We start from the raw sequence: 17,867 nt of genomic DNA on the forward strand, positions 1-17,867 counted from the left end.
ATCAGCATATGTACTTATCTATCCAGTGCAGTTGGGACAGCGGTCAGTTGTGAGTGAATGTGCCAATGTCCTCTATGTTTTTAATGTATGCAACATGTTGGACTGACTGGTTTAAATGTGTATAATGTAAAAATGTATGTCTATGTGATCCTTTAAATGGCAGGTGATGCCAAAGAAAAAATGTCCATCCTGGATGCACAATAAAGTTGTATTCTATTCTATTCCAAATCATGATAAAATGTCGAGTTTAAAGTTTTTAGTCCGTGTTGTATTTTGTAAGGTGGGTGCTGGTAATGAATTATGTGGATTTAATTAAGCAAGCATCCAGAGAGATTTAAACCACTTCCAGAACAGTGTCCTGCTGGAGAAGACTAATGGCGTTCAGTCAAAAGAAACTTGATTATAAATTACATTCACCCACTTGTGCGGAGATATATTAAATTAAAATAACTTTTGTGTGAAAATTAATAGACAATGTTATAGGAGTTCTGGTGAGGAATGGGTAAATCGCCATAGGTGGTCGCGTTTGTTTGGCATTTTAAATGATGTCATTTTCAAACACTATTACCACCGTTCCTCTCGCGCACAAAATAGACTATTAATCTTACAGTGTCCAGTTTACTTAGCACCTATACATTTTTAGAGCGAATACCTGGCAATGGCATGAAATGTACAAACAAATGCAATCAAGAAACAATACCTTCCCCTCCAAATGATATCCTTCGTATTACATACGGATTAAATGTTCAAAATATGTATTTATGATAGTGAACAACCACTGTGATAGACTTATCTCCCCCTTTCTTTGGCTATGGTTCATTCCGAAGCCACTGTATGTATCTCTTAGACGCTGCTATCATAAACACTCACCGTAGGTCCACACGAGGAGTAACAAAGTGAACACATGGGAAAGCAAAAGACTGACCGAACTGTCCGTTCTGTTCCCATGTAGGACTCGTTTTTTCTGAGATTTGGGGTAAGTTATATCTAATATAGCCTACTGGATGCGTCGTTGGATATCTTTATTCTAACGAGATCGCGGGCGTTCAGTCAATCAAAAGGTGTGACCGTATCGCTCCACATCTAATATTTGCAAGTTTATATGTACGGGAAACAAACAGATATGTTATTGTCAATGGCAAATTGGGTTGGGCAGTTTGACTTTCTGTCGAATTAGTCAAGTTCTGTTTTATTGACCGCGACTGGGAGTGTAGCAAACGTCCGTTCAACAGTCCTGTGTTGACCATTTGCAATTATGTTGTAGGTTGTGGTTTTTATGGATAGTAGCCTAGGCTTATGTGTATTATTGGTATGGGTATTCTATGTTTTATCCCAGATAATACATCAATAACTATTAGACTAAACTTCCCCCAAGACGTCTGAGTATAGTCTATTTTATAGATCTGTTGATTTGTAAATTAGGAAAACAATGTTCAGAACAGGTAATATTACTGCTTTTGTGATTTGATGAGATGTCTTTGTTGTATGGGAATTATGTCATAATTCCCATACAACAAAGAGATTTCATCAAATCTCAAAAGCCGTAATTGTACCTGTTTCGAACATTGATCTCCTAATTTACAAATCAACAGATATTAGATAGACTATACTCAGACGCCTCGGGGGGGAAGTTTTGTCCATCACATAACGTGTCAGCAATGATCCTGCAATCTTTTTAAATAGAAAGGCCTTGGAGAATGAAGTTTGTTATTGCATCACTGACAGTTTTATACGAAGATGTTGTTTACCAGAATAGAAACCAGCTGCTGGTGTTAAGGACGACGTGACACTAGCTTCCTTCCAAATGACACCCTATTGCCTACATAGTGCACTACATAGGGAATAGAATGCCATTTGGGAGACGGACCATACTATTGGTACTAATACAGTAGACATGTGAAGAATGCAAATCCATAGACATTTTGTAGCTATTACCCCTATCCCCATGGGATGGAGAATGTGGTGGCGTTCCTTTGTGGCAGATGGAAACGCGTAATATCATTATAGCGTTGCCATAGCCACTTTGTTCCGTTAGGCGCCAGTACAGGTTTATACAGCTTATTTCACTCTGGTGATGTAGTGTACTTCACCCCTGAAAGGCAGACTAGGTATAGAAGGGAGTAATATAATTATATAGAGAGCGTTGCCATAGGCACTTTGTTCTGTTAGGCACCAGTACAGGTTTATACTATGCACTTCCATTTTAGTGGACTTCACCATCACCCCTAAAAGGCAGTTGCCTGACTACTCAAACGGAATTATTCTGCTGCTCAATGTTCGCTACATACTTCAGTCTGAGGCTGCCATCGTTGAAGTCGTTTGTGATGTCGTCAAAATGAGGGGTGCTGTACAAAACAAAGTCATCAGCGATTGGATCATCTCTAACCAATCAGAGTAACCAATCAAAGCTAATGACGCATTCTTACAACGCTGCATACCCACGTGTGTTCTGGCTCTGGCCCAACCCATCCGTTTCTGGGACCAATCAGAAAGGTTAGAATGTGTTTGTGTTCTAGAAATCGTTATGGCGGTATTCAGGTCCAGACTCATTGTGGAGAAGAAACTAACGTCTGTGGGCTAGGCTTAGCGTTTGGCCCGAGCAAGAAGTCTGGGTAAACAGGCAAAAAGGGCAGTGGGTCTAGGCATTCTGTCTGTCTGAACAAAACAATTAACATGATGATTATGATGATGATGATGATGATGAAGAGTATTTGAAATGGAAGCAATAACATATTGATTATTTCTTACAGCACATGCACATCCTCTGTGGAGACAAAAGCTGTTATGTAAATTGTCATTTGACAAGCCAGATGATAGCCTATTTGAAAACATAAAGAATATACCATATTTGAAACTATTTGTGAATTTGTACACCTCATCCCTACTCAGGAGTCTATGTCATGGTTCTGTTCAGGTTGGTGATGTGTAACAGTCAGTGAAAATCACACACGTATGTTATTAACATACATTTATAAAGGAATCAGCACTCTGAATTTAATGAAACTCCAACCAATACAGTACCAGTCAAAAGTTTGGATGCACCTACTGATTCAAGGCTTTTTCTTTATTTTTACTATTTTCTACATTGTAGAATAATAGTGAAGACATCACAACTCTGAAATAACACATATGGAATCATGTAGTTAACAAAAAAGTGTTAAACAAAATAATATATATTTTATATTTGAGATTCTTCAAAGTAGCCACCCTTTGCCTTCATGACAGCTTTGCACACTCTTGGCATTCTCTCATCCAGCTTCACCTGGAATGCTCTTCCAACAGTCTTGAAGGAGTTCCCACATATGCTGAGCACTTGTTGGCTTCTTTTCCTTCACTCTGCGGTCCAACTCATCCCAAACCATCTCAATTGGGTTGAGGTCGGGCGATTGTGGAGGCTAGGTCATCTGATGCAGCACTTTTTGGTTCCCAACTGCCGTGTCTTTGTGAGATGCAGAGTAGGTGAACGGATAATCTCGGCATGTGTGGTTCCCACTGTGAAGCATGGACGAAAAGGTGTGATGGTGTGGTGGTGTGGTGGTGCTTTGCTGGTGACACTGTCAGTGATTTATTTAGAATTCAAGGCACACTTAACCAGCATGGCTACCACAGCATTCTGCAGCGATATGCCATCCCGTCTGGTTTGCTCTTAATGGGACTATCATTTGTTTTTCAACAGGACAATGACCCAAAACACACCTCCAGGCTGTGTAAGGGCTATTTGACCAAGGAGAGTGATTGAGTGCTGCATCAGATGACCTGGCCTCCACAATCACCCCTGACCTCAACCCAATTGAGATGGTTTGGGATAAGTTAGACTGCAGAGTGAAGGAAAAGCAGCCAACAAATGCTCAGCATATGTGGGAACTCCTTCAAGACTGTTGGAAAAGCATTCCTCATGAAGCTGTTTGAGAGAATGCCAAGAGTGTGCAAAGCTGTCATCAAGGCAAAGAGTGGCTACTTTGAAGAATTTAAAATATAACACATATTTTGATTGTTTAACCATTTTTTGGTTACTACATGATTCCATATGTGTTATTTCATAGTTCTGATGTCTTCACTATTATTCTACAATGTAGAAAATAGTAAAAATAAAGAAAAACCCTGCAATGAGTAGGTGTGTGCAAACTTTTGACCGGTACTGTATATTAATAATATATATAATTTAGCCAACGCTTTTAAAACGAACCCACAATCTGGATATTCAAGCAACATGCTCTACCCATTGAGCCACACAGGACCAAGCTAAACAAAAGGAAATGTTCTCTCAGTCACTCTACTTCTTTGATTGGATCTGTGTGTCATAGCTTTGATTGGAGTGTGTGTGTGTGTGTGTGTGTGAACTGTCAGGCCTCCCAGGCACCTGTTGTATGATCTCAGGAGACAAGACAAGACGCCCCGGGTTCCGTGGACTGTCATCCGTGATTAGCAGTCAACTCTTTGGATCCTTGCTTCTTTTGTGAAGGCCAAATGTTTGATTGCTGTGTTCCTCTCAAATATGTGTGCGTCCAATTTCATGGCTCTCTCTGAGTACTTTCTAATGAGAGAGGGAAGAGAAGAAAAGAGGAGTGTGTGTGACCGCCTGCCGGGTAGGCCCTTGTCATGGTTGGACGGTTGATCTCTGTGATTAGAAGGCATGGCTGGAGAGTGCGATGGCAAGAGACGGGTTGTGTCCCAAATGGCACCCTATTCACTATATAGTGCACTACTTTTCACCAGGACCACCATAGGGTCCTGGTCAAAAGTAGTGCACTATATAGGGAATAGGGTGCCATTTGGGACGTAACCAGAGTGTATCTCAAACACAGATCAGCACTGCTTGCTGACAGGTCCAGGCGGGGGGTGATTATTGATGAGCCCCGGGGTAATTAGATGCACAATGGGTAATCACATGCACATGAATTTGCGGGAGACACTCTCTCTCGTCTCTGGGGTTGTGAGAGCTGCAAGCAGCATCGGAACACCACAGCTGATTTACACTGTGTCCAAAATTGCACCCTATTCCCTACATAGAACAGAGCTTTTTGTTTCATCGCAAACCCATTCTGAGAGACATACTGCATGGCCCCGAAATGTATGAACACTCATCCAGAAAGTCAATAGTTTCATAAATAACTTACGAATGACGGATTCCCAAAGCCATCACAGAGCATAATAGATTCTCAATGTCCACTGACTTTTATTTTTTAGCAGTTTAACAACAGCCTCGAAAGTTGTAACAAGACATTGTGCTCTATTCAATCAGATCCGCTTTAGCCGAAATACACAGAGGTTGTTTTGGCGGTGTCAGATGTGCAACTGCGTTAGAGCTGTCAAATCCACAAGCATCTCCTGCCATTATACCGAAAGCTGACATTGCCATTAGCTGCAAGGAGTCGCATTAAGAGAAATCCCATGCAGCCTTGTTTAGTTTGAACACTGGAACGTGAGATGTAATCTCCACCTCGATTAGGCTGATTAAAAATCCTCATTTTTTCCTATTATTTATTTATTTGAGCGTCATTATTTATATTTTGCCTACACTTTCTCATTCTGAACTTCTACCGCGAGTGGGACGGGTGTGGCTTCGTGACAATGATGAGAGAAACAAAAAAAAATTGGGAAAATAATGGGGTCCCCAGATATTTGAGTGAAGAAAATAGTTTCCCGCTGAAAAAGTTTGAATAACACTGCCTTTTACAGGAACTAATGGAAACGTCACCTAACGTCCCCTATTTTCTGGGCAGACACAAAGATATGATCATTTTGATTCAGGTATAATAATGACATTTTAATCCCAATATCGACATGCGCAGGACTGGCCATAGAGGAGTTTGGGCAAAAGCCAAATGTCCCGGTGTTGGGACATCGAGGTAAAAATGGGCCAGTGTGTTAGAAATCCCAGGCCGACTTCTGGTCCCAGTCTGTCCCTGGCTTGGAACAGATTGGGACCAGAACACTGCACTACAATGGCACTGTAAAATAAGTGAGCCCATTGACTATTAAAGCAAAGAGCTCTAACAAAGTCAAGGGGTCATAGCCATAATAGGACAGGTGAAACAGGGCTAATATAGTTTACAGTTACACAATGATAAAGGACTAGAAACAATTGGATCTGCTTGTGTGTGTGTGTGTGTGTGTGTGTGTGTGTGTGTGTGTGTGTGTGTGTGTGTGTGTGTGTGTGTGTGTGTGTGTGTGTGTGTGTGTGTGTGTGTGTGTGTGTGTGTGTGTGAGTGAATGTCAATGAAAAAATCCATATCACAGCAAGTCCTGAGACAAATTACGATATAGATAATGAGGTAATTATTACAGACTCGCTAGCCTTTGTGAAATACAGTATATAGGCTATAGCATTTAGTACTCCCAAGGCGACTCTTGAATTATGCAACACTAAGAGTAAAGTATAGTTCCCTGGATACCAGATTAACGTTAGTTTTCTATTTTAATTATGCTGAACAAAAATATAAACACAACATGTAAAGTGTTGGTCCCATGTTTCATTAGCTGAAATTAAAGATCCCAGAAGCACAAAAAGCTTATTTCTCAAAAAAAATATACACAAATTTGTTTACATCCCTGTTAGTGAGCATTTCTCCTTTGCCAATATAATCCATCGACCTGACAGGTGTAGCATATCAAGAAGCTGATTACAGAGGTGCACCTTGTGCTGGGGACAATAAAAGGACACTCGAAAATGTGCACTTTTGTGTCACAACACAATGCCACAGATGTCTCAAGTTGAGGGAGCGTGCAATTGGCATGCTGACTGCAGGAATATCCACCAGAACTGTTGCTAGATAATTAAATGTTAATTTCTCTCCCATAAGCCACCTCTAAAGTCATTTTAGAGAATTTGGCAGAACATCCAACCGGCCTCACAACCACAGACCACGTGTAACCACTCCAGCCCAGGACCTCCACATCCGGCTTCTTCACCTGCAGGATCGACTGAGACCAGCCACCCGGACATGAAACTGTGGGTTTGCCCAACTGAATAATTTTTGCACAAACTGTCAGAAAGCGCCTCAGGGAAGCTCATTTGCATGCTTGTTGTCCTCACCAGGGTCTGACCTAACTGCAATCCGGCATCGTAACCAACTTCAGTGGGCAAATTGCTCACCTTCGATGGCCACTGGCACACTGGAGAAGTGTGCTCTTCATGGGCGAGTGGTTTACTGATGTCAACGTTGTGAACAGAGTGCCCCATGGTGGCAGTGGGGTTATGGTATGGGCAGGCATACGCTAAGGACAACGAACACATGCATTTTATCGATGGCAATTTGAATGCACAGAGATACCATGACGAGATCCTGAGGCCCATTGTTGTGCCATTCATCTCCCGCCATCATCTCATTTTTCAGCATGATAATGCACAGCCCCATGACTCAAGGATCTATACACAATTCCTGAAAATGTCCTAGTTCTTCCGTGGCCTGCATACTCACTAGACATGTCAGCCATTGAGCATGTTTGTGATGCTCTGGATCGACGTGTAAGACCGCGTGTTCCAGTTCCCACCAATATCTAGCAACTTCGCACAGCCACTGAAGAGGAGTGGGACAACATTTCACAGGCCACAATCAACAGCTGGATCAACTCTATGTGAAGGAGACATGTCGCGCTGCATAAGACAATTGGTGGTCACACCAGATACTGAGTGTTTTTTTTTTTATCCACGCCCCTAACCTTTTTTGAAGGTATCTGTAACCAACAGATGCATATCTGTATTCCCAGTCATGTGAAATCCATAGATTAGGGCCTAAAGAATTTACTTCAATTGACAGATTTTCTTATATGAACTGCAACTCAGTAAAATCGTACAAATTGTTTGCGTGTTGCGTTTAGATTTTTGTCCAGTGTAGCCACAGAAAAATGTTTGACCCTTGAGTATACTTCCTGCATGTAACTTTAGCTCAGCTTGTTTTATTTCATTTGATTATGTAAATGGACATATTTAACAGAAATGGTTCTCCAACATATGACCTTCACACTCCCATTCATAACTATTTCCTTTGATTTTGCAACATCCCTAGGATCCCTGTTTTGTCTAAATAATAACGTGAAACCAAAGTAACAAACGCTAAATTGTGTATTCTGTGCAAGTCTTTTCATATGTGATACAATTTCGGTGACAATGAATGCAAAGCAAAAGTTGACGGTTGGGGCTTTGGAGCTGAATATTAATGGTCTTCGTCAGAATCACAGACATACCACAGCAGCTGATATAGTCGACATCAGAACCAAGTACGAAAGTTGCAGGCAGATTAATTGACAGTTGAAATGAGACTCTCAACCAGGTTTCAGTGTTTATGACACATCATGAACACAGTAGTCCTTTCACAGGGAACGTGAACAAAATCGGAATAATGATCTGAATAAAATCATTCTCCTTCAATGCCCTTCACAGTTTCCTTTGTTTGTCGCTTCACCCTTTCCATAGATATGGCTGTGACATCTGTCATGTGTCAAGACTATCAAGTGTCGTGTGTTCTGTTTGCATGAGTTAAAAGCTTCTTCTCTCTCTCTCTCTCTCTCTCTCTATACACTGCAGGATGCTTCAAATCAGAAGCTTCCCATGTGACAGACCTGTCTGAGCTCTGCTGAACACTGCTGAACATGACCCAGCCCAATGTGAGCCTGGTGACTGCCAACCTCAGCGGGGCCCGGGCCAGGGCCGGAAGCGACGACCTGGGGTATGGAGCAGGGAATTTCTACCGTCCGTTCTCAGTGTTCAGCGTGCTAACTCTCACCCTGCTAGCCATGCTGGTGGTGGCCACCTTCGTGTGGAACCTCCTAGTTCTCCTCACCATCCTGAGGGTGCGTACCTTCCACCGCGTGCCCCACAACCTGGTGGCCTCCATGGCCATCTCGGACGTGATGGTGGCCGCCCTGGTCATGCCCCTGAGCCTGGTGCACGAGCTCAACGGGAGGCTGTGGAAGCTGGGCCGCGTGCTCTGCCAGGTATGGATCTCCTTCGACGTGCTCTGCTGCACGGCCAGCATCTGGAACGTGACGGCCATCGCCCTGGACCGCTACTGGTCCATCACCAGACACTTGGAGTACACGCTCAAGACCCGCAAGAGGATCTCCAATGTGATGATTGCGCTTACCTGGCTGTTGTCCTCCGTCATCTCCCTGTCGCCGCTGTTCGGCTGGGGGGAGACCTACTCGGAGGAGGGCATGGAGTGCCAGGTGAGCCAGGAGCCGTCCTACACTATCTTCTCCACCTTCGGAGCGTTCTACCTGCCGCTGTGCGTGGTGCTCTTCGTCTACTGGAAGATCTACAAGGCTGCCAAGTTCCGTATCGGCTCGTGCAAAACCAACACCATCACGCCTATGGCTGAGGTGATTGAGGTACTTTTGTTGCTACAGTATAGTCTTACCCAGCGTGTTAAACTGGTTGAAGTTACATCAAAATGATGTTATTCATACCAGTGTCTGGTTGTGATGATGTCTTCTTCAACCAGTTTTGCCTGCTGGGTGGTTGGATGTTTCATGTGGGATCCACATGATGAATTACCAGTAGACTAGCTTGACATTAATATTCAGTTGATGTTATTATATTATTATTACATTGACACACTCCTAAAGCTCCTCGGGCAATTTTGCCAGACTTAATCCATCAACCTCGACCAATGTTCAGATAATGGTTGCGCATTCGAACACGATCTAAAAAAAATCTCTGAATGTACCGCTATGATATCAGTGTCCTTAAAGCTCTATCATATCTGCTCGTGAGTGCATATCACATTATCATTGACTGATGAGACTGTACTGTAGCTCTCAAATTGGTTGCTGGGCAATTAGTGGAAAACCATGTCATCTGTATAATATATTCTGAGCTGCGCTGTGATGCTGCTGCAGGGCTGTGGGATATGCATTGTTCTTTAACGCTTATCAGCGTGTACTGTATCTCATACTCAACAGACCAATTCACCTGGAGGCATACACAAGTGCATGTATGCACATAGGCCCCCACACACGTGCACATCCGCACGCAACGACACAGATCACAGTCAACATGCAAAAACAATCCCTTGATGTGAAGGATCATCTTTTTTTCAAGGATCTTTGGCTTTTTTCACACTATCTCTCTCACACACACACACAGAGGGAAGAAACAAAAAGAGAGTAACAAGTGAGGGAGGCAGTAGGTATAACCGCTGTTAATCGCTATAGGCACAGTGGCCTGTAAACACCCAGCATGTTTAACAAGGCTAGGGACCACTGCGCCTTCCTCACCACAGCAGCTCCCTCTAATCAGCAAGGACTCTGACAGAGTCCAGAGACCCAGGCTGTGTCCTAAATGGCACCCTATCCCTATATAGTGTACTACTTTTTGACCAGGGCCCAATGGGCTCCGGTCAAAAGTAGTGAACTATATAGGGAATCGGGTGCAATTTGGAACGCAGGCTCACTCGACAAGCCCAAACTAATTTATTAAATCATGCCATTTATTTACTCTGTTCAAAGGGAGCTGCCTCCATGCTGCCTTCACTCTCTCATGTTATATACAATAGGCAAACAGAAAACATAGGCCTTTGAGCTTGGCTGGTTTGTTTTGAGACTAAGGGGAGAGAATTGGCTGGTACGAAACAGCACCAACCTATTAAGACTACAGACAGCTATTTCAGGCATCCACCGACTGATTTGGAAACACCTCATTCGTCAGTTAAAAATAGACTTCTTATAGCCCGGTAGGTCTTTGGAATTTCATATATTCAATAATACCACAACAATTATTCACATAATACTGAGCAGCCATAAAATAGAAAAACGAATTGGCGCCTAACGACTATTTATCACCATACACCCGCTGTAGACACCCCATCTACAACAACATAGCTCTGGCAGTAGGAAGCTCTCTCATCCATTTATATGCAGATGATACAGTCTTATACTCAGCTGGCCCCTCCCCGGATTTTGTGTTAAACGCTCTACAACAAAGCTTTCTTAGTGTCCAACAAGCTTTCTCTGCCCTTAACCTTGTTCTGAACACCTCCAAAACAAAGGTAATGTGGTTTGGTAAGAAGAATGCCCATCTCCCACCGGTGTGTTTACTACCTGTGATGGTTTAGAACTTGACGTAGTCACCTCGTACAAATACTTGGGAGTATGGCTAGACGGTACACTGTCCTTCTCTCAGTACATATCAAAGCTGCAGGCTAAGGTTAAATCTAGACTTGGTTTCCTCTATCGAAATAGCTCCTCTTTCACCCCAGCTGCCAAACTAACCCTGATTCAGATGACCATCCTACCCATGCTAGATGACGGAGACGTAATTTATTGATCGGCAGGTAAGGGTGCTCTCGAGTGGCTAGACATTCTTTACCATTCGGCCATCAGATTTGCCACCAATGCTCCTTATTGGACACATCACTGCACTCTATACTACTCTGTAAACTGGTCATCACTGTATACCCATCGCAAGAACCACTGGTTGATGCTTATTTATAAAACCCTCTTAGGCCTCACTCTCCCCTATCTGAGATATCTACTGCAGCCCTCATCCTCCACATACAACAACCGTTCTGCCAGTCACATTCTGTTAAAGGTCCCCAAAGCACACACATCCCTGGGTCGCTCCTCTTTTCAGTTTGCTGAAGCTAGCGACTGGAACGAGCTGTAACAAACACTCAAACTGGACAGTTTTATCTCCATCTTTTCATTCAAAGACTCAATCATGGACACTCTTACTAACAGTTGTGGCTGCTTTGCGTGATGTATTGTGTCTACCGTCTTGCCCTTTGTGCTGTTGTCTGTGCCCAATAATGTTTGTACCATGTTTTGTGCTGCTACCATGTTCTGCTGCTGCTATTTTGTGTTGCTACCATGTTGTTGTCATGTTGTGTTGCTACCATGCTGTCTTGTCATGTGTTGCTGCCATGCTATGTTGTTGTGTTAGGTCTCTCTTTATGTAGTGTTGTGGTGCCTCTGTTCTCGTGATGTGTGTTTTGTCCTATATTTTATTTGTATTTTTAAATCCCAGACCCCGTCCCCGCAGGAGGCCTTTTGCCTTTTGGTAGGCCGTCATTGTAAATAAGAATTTGTTCTTAACTGACTTACCTAGTTAAATAAAGGTTAAGTAAAAAATAAATACATCTAGTTTTCATAGAAATGTATTTGACAGTCAGATATCACCCCCTTGGACTGTGGTCTTTCAGCTGAATTCATTTTGTCATTCCTTTTCTATGGAGGAAAGTTAGGCTGTTTTCGATTTGGTATTACAGTTTGTATACATGCGTCTTTGGCTCAAGGTCAGCCCAGTTAACAGCGTGGACAAAAGGAGTCATGACTCTGGGGCGTGAAAACATCTAAGCACAATGGACCATGTATACCACAATAGGGAGGGAGCCCTACCGGAAATTTCACACACAATTACACCCACTGGTCACAGACGTCAGTTCAACAATTCATTTTGATTGACTAACATGAATTCAACATTAAATCAACAAAAACTTTACCATGTCATTGATTTTAGTTTAGAAGTTGGGTGATAAAAATACCAAAAATACAGAAATTCCTTTATGTTGATGACAGTGGAAGCAATGTTGATTCAACCAGTTTGGGCCCATAGTGCACATTCCTTTTGCAATTCTAACATGTCCATGTTATTAACCTGCTTCCAATGCATTTTTAAATATATTTAAGAACAACAACAAAAAATAGCTTTTCAGGTGTTTGTGAATATACAGGCGGGTTTAATACATTTTTTTACGCGGTACAATTCAAGTTGTGTTACAATAACATTTGTTACAATGTAATTTATTGTATTTCCAACATGTTTTAACATGAACATTTCTGGTAGGCTAGCCTACCTCTGAGTGGACTGGAGGTAGGTCTGGCCTTACTTTCAACCCATCTCTAAATGCAATCCCTTAGCCCCCTGGTGTGGCTCAGTGGAGTAGAACCACTGTGATCTAATAGGAAATTATATTAATATTTATTCTACCGTTACTTGGTATGCAAAAGGGATCCGCTATGATTAATCCAGTTGAGTCTATGAAACAACATCAAACATCATTACTATTGCGTGTGTATTGTGTATGACTTAAGTTTGCACGTCTTAAACTCAACAGTAACTGCGTTCAGTCACTTAGTTACTGCTAGTTAGCGTCCTCTTTGTACAAACAAATTACATTTTACATTTTGCCAAGAAAACTTTAATCTATTGACTGGAGTCAGGCTTTCATATATCACAGTCCCAGATTGGCCATGCATGGGATCAAAAGGATAGTTTTAACCATGTGCATCATTTATTTTGGGCTGTGATGTGTGGTATGACTGTGATGTGTGGTATGACTGTGATGTGTGGTATGACAGTTAAACTAAGCGTGTGAGGCATTTATAATTTGTATTCTTCAAGAATCCATGGCTATATATCGTTCATTTAGAAGTACACAAATTGATGTGTCAATGCCAGATTGACCCTTTAAACTGCAATATTACACTATTACACAATATTAAAGCAACTTACCCCCAGCCACTGTGCTTTTAACCTCCTACCCTCTGCTGCAAATTGATTATTTTGATTGTTTGTTTTATTGTTTTAATTGACCAGGCCTACCTCCCAAATGGCACCCTATTCCCTATTTAGTGCACTACTTTTGACCAGGGCCCATAGGGTGTCATTTGGGACGCAACCCCAGATGTGATCTGCTGGGAGGAAAGTGTAGGTTTATAAACAGCTCATGCAGAATGACCTGCAGGGGTCAGGTGTAGAGAGAAACACTACTCCATCAGGCTCAACATAAGGATAGATTGAAGCATGGTGTTTTCATTCCATTACTTCCATTTAACAGCACTCTCTGTATGAGTCACAAGTGCAGGTTGATGGCTTGAGTTCTGGCAGGAGGTTGTAGTTTATGCAAATGTATCGTTTGGCTCAATGATTCATTCATTAGAGGCTATTTTGCTTGTTTTTGCTTGATTTGTTCATTTGCCTATTGGATTCAGCTGGCTGACTGGTTGCTCAATTAACTAATTCATGGCTGGTTCTTTTACTAATGTGAGTATCGATTGGTTGACTGATTGACTAACTGACTAATTGACTGAGAACAAAATAAATTGTGGATTACAGTGTCTCAAAAACGGTAAAACGGAAAGCCTGCGACAAACACTGACTGATTGGTCTGTTCTTTAACTTATTTTAGTAATGTGAGTATCAATTGGTTGACTGATTTGATTGACTAACTGATTGACTAACTGGTTGGCTGACTGATTTGATTGACAGGTGAAGGAAACGTCGCGGCAGCCCCAGATGGTGTTCACAGTGCGCCACGCCACTGTGACCTTCCAGACGGACGGCGACACGTGGCGCGAGCAGAAGGAGAAGAAGGCGGCGCTGATGGTGGGCATCCTGATCGGAGTCTTCGTCCTCTGCTGGATCCCCTTCTTCCTCACGGAGCTCATCATCCCGCTGTGCCACTGCGACATCCCGCCCATCTGGAAGAGCATCTTCCTGTGGCTGGGCTACTCCAACTCCTTCTTCAACCCGCTTATCTACACCGCCTTTAACAAGAACTACAACAACGCCCTTAGGAACCTGTTCTCCCGTCAACGCTGAGGCTGAGGGCTAAAGGCTGAGGGCTAAAGGGTGAGGGCTAAATGACAATGAGGGCTAAAAAACAAAACAGATCATGCCAAATAGCGGTTAAAATCAGAGGGTGGCCGGTCAATTGTCTCTAACCACAGAACATTGGCCATCATTTTCTGTTAATTTAAAACTAAGACTGAGGCTGGGGATAAGGCAGAGGCGGAGAATGGGGGCTGTCTTGAAAAAACACCATCACATGATCAAATTGATGTCACAGGAATGGTGTTGAGGGGAGTAACTTTCCTTAGATACACCATAGACTGAAAACAAAATAAATATGGTGATCTCATAAACCATAGGACTCAACTACAAACCATGGCCAGCTAGCACATTTGGTTCCTTGGAAGTTGTGGGAACGTACATTTTTGGTTTCCCATTGGTTCTGGGAATGAAGCCATACGTTTCCTGACTGTTAAAACTGAATGTTTTTTAAACGTTCTGAGAATGGAAGTGAAAATTTCACCTGTTCTGGGAACTTACATTTTTAGGTTGCAGAGAGGTTGTGAGAACATTTTTCTATTGTTCCCTGATTGTTAAATAACACTGCTAGTTTAACTCCAAGCACATATAGAACATAATTTGCTCAGGCATTAATCTTGCAAACACATTTCTTTCTTCTTGTGGCATGACGTCAGTGAGATTCAAACCTATGATCTTCTGCTCTCTATCCATGGAATTTGTCCACTGCACCACCAGGATGGAACTAGCTATTCATTTAAACAGACCCTATTTCAAAGGAAACAAGCCCTCATTAAGATCAGGTGTGGCCAATTAGTAGGTGCCGCCAACAAACCTGAGCAGACTTAACAAGATTTTTGTTGATTGTGAGAACGGAATGTATATGTTTTTAAATAACATTCTTAGAACGTTCTGGGAATGTTACTAACATTTTCTTGTGTTTTTTATGGAAAGTTTTCTTAATGTTCTGAGAACATGACTTTAAATAGAATCACGAGGAAACCTGTAGAAAACGTTATGCTGAAGTACTGACATGTCCACAGAAGAATATTGTTTCTTAAAGTTATCTGAATGTTCTGAGAACATGACTTTTAATAGAACCATGAGGATACCTGTAGGAAGCGTTATGGGAAGGTTGTATGCAAAATAACTATAGGACAACCACGCTCTCACCAAGCTCTAAGAAACATATGGTTCTCAGAACGTTATTTGATAGCTGGGTATATGATCAACAAACCGTGGACTACATTGTAAAATATGGAGTAGATAACAAACTAGGAACCACATTACAATCCGTGGATTTGACAACCATCAATTCACTCCGTAGCTTTTGAACTATTGATTTTCTCTGTGAATAAAACAGATTGTGATCCACAAACTGAAGTCATCAAGCGTTATTGTGATCATCTTGTAACTGACGTACACCATATTGAGAAAGTAGCACTTTTAGATTGCTGTGTCCAAATAAGATAATACTGTATCAAAATGAAATAAACGCATCAAAATGAAACAGGGGTTGATCATAATCTTTACTCTCAATTGTTTGAGATCATAAAAGTCACAGGTGTCTTCATATTATAGAGAAATCTATTCTGATTGTTGATGAATTGTTTGAACACAAAGTTGGATATTGAGTATGACAGGCATTGTAGTCCTCTAGTGTCAACACAGATGAATTGGTTGAGCTTAATTTGAGTGTAGTAGGTTTTAGTGAGACGTTGGTGATGGAGAGAGGAAGGCCAACGTTCTTTCTCATGGACTGTCACATTTGAAGTGCCTCTCATGACTCCACACATTCCCCCATGATAGCTGATATTTACTTACCACATCTCCTCTCTGGCTCTGCTCCGATCCCCAGCTGGAAATGCAAATAGCTGGAAATGCCCAGTGAGCCAACCCCACAACAACATATCCTTGTGGTATGGGGGATGTGTTTGTATTAGCTGCATGGTGGAGAGCGAAAATTAGTGTGTGTGCGTGTGTGTGTGTGTGTGTGTGTGTGTGTGTGTGTGTGTGTGTGTGTGTGTGTGTGTGTGTGTGTGTGTGTGTGTGTGTGTGTGTGTGTGTGTGTGTGTGTCTGTGTGCATGAGTGTGTGTGTGCTGTGTGAGAGAGATAGAGGATTAGGGGGTTACCCACCATTGGCCCTTACCTCCGGCAACACTCCCTCACATCTCCACTTCAAAGGGGATACGGCACTTCCTCCTTGGGTAGAGTGGGACGGCGGATGGGAGAGGTGTTCGAATTGGGTTGTCTGACTCATCTACCTGGCTGTCCGTGTCCTCTACCGCTCAGGTGTTTCCTAACAGAACAGTAGGCTATTGAAGAGAGGGGATCCAGAGAGTGTCAACACAATATATTCAGTAAAGGAAAAGTTAACGTGCTAAACCAGCATCTTCCATTAACAAATAGAAGGGGTGGTTGGATCGAACCAAAAACATAACAAATGAAAAGGTCCACACTTGAATATGATTTGCAATTGATAATATTCTGATGATGAATTATAAGTGATAATAAACCACACGCATACGTTTCAGCTTGCACCTTCCTCAATGTCTCACACACCACATACCGAGGAAGGGTTTGCATGACCTAGGAAGTTTGCCAGCTAAAGCTAGCTAGCTAGCTAACATCAGATGGCGTCATCTCTCCTTTGCCCATCCTCAGTCAAACCTCAAGCACTGAGTAAGCATTGCAATCTCATATGTCTGTTATGTTATCTGGGAAGACGGATAAAGCGACATTTATATATATACTGTATATATATATTCTTTACATTCAATGTTAATGTAAATCACCCATTCAAGTTCCTTACTGTCACAATGTTTTGATTTATATTTGTAATTGTTTGTTTGTAATTGTATGCGACATTCAGCTTTTAGCTGCCATCGTACAGTGCAAACTAAATAAAACGAAATGAAAAACTAAAAAGCAATGCTAAAATACCTGCCAGCCTGCCCTCTTTCCACAACTGTACTTGTCAAGATGGCCTCCCTCTCTGCAAGTGCATGCCAAGATCCTACCACTACATCTAGCTAAGTTATAACAACTAGCTCGTAAATATCAAGTTCTTCCCCTACAGTATGCCAGCTTGATTCCAGTAAGTTGTGTGTGCTTTAAAAAGAAAAAAAATCTTGCCTTTCGTGAACTAAGATTGACTGCTACTTTAGTGAGGGAAAATGTACTTACTACGACTGAGATGTGTGGTTGTCCCACCTAGCTATCTTAAGATGAATGCACTGTAAGTCGCTCTGGATAAGAGCGTCTGCTAAATGACTAAAATGGAAATGTAAGGGGCAAGCCGATAATATAAGCACATGGTTTATTAGGACATGTTGC

At 42.2% G+C, this 17,867-nt stretch overlaps 1 protein-coding gene across 3 annotated transcripts; it reads left to right on the plus strand.

Moving 5' to 3' along the window:
• Positions 1-844: 844 nt before the first annotated feature.
• Positions 845-17,373, plus strand: htr5ab (5-hydroxytryptamine (serotonin) receptor 5A, genome duplicate b). 3 transcript variants are annotated; one of them, XM_071329069.1, is made up of 3 exons: positions 845-976; positions 8,528-9,330; positions 14,210-17,373. In XM_071329069.1, the coding sequence occupies exons 2-3, from the start codon at positions 8,593-8,595 to the stop codon at positions 14,540-14,542; spliced, it is 1,071 nt and encodes a 356-aa protein (XP_071185170.1). In that variant the 5' UTR covers positions 845-976; positions 8,528-8,592; the 3' UTR covers positions 14,543-17,373. The 3 variants fall into 3 exon arrangements, with proteins under 3 accessions (XP_071185170.1, XP_071185173.1, XP_071185172.1); XM_071329072.1 differs by having other exon boundaries at positions 8,528-9,168; XM_071329071.1 differs by having other exon boundaries at positions 8,528-9,321; positions 14,210-17,372.
• Positions 17,374-17,867: the final 494 nt, after the last annotated feature.

This window comes from Salvelinus alpinus, chromosome 10 (genome assembly GCF_045679555.1).
Source record: "Salvelinus alpinus chromosome 10, SLU_Salpinus.1, whole genome shotgun sequence".
NCBI classification, from domain to species: Eukaryota; Metazoa; Chordata; class Actinopteri; order Salmoniformes; family Salmonidae; genus Salvelinus; species Salvelinus alpinus.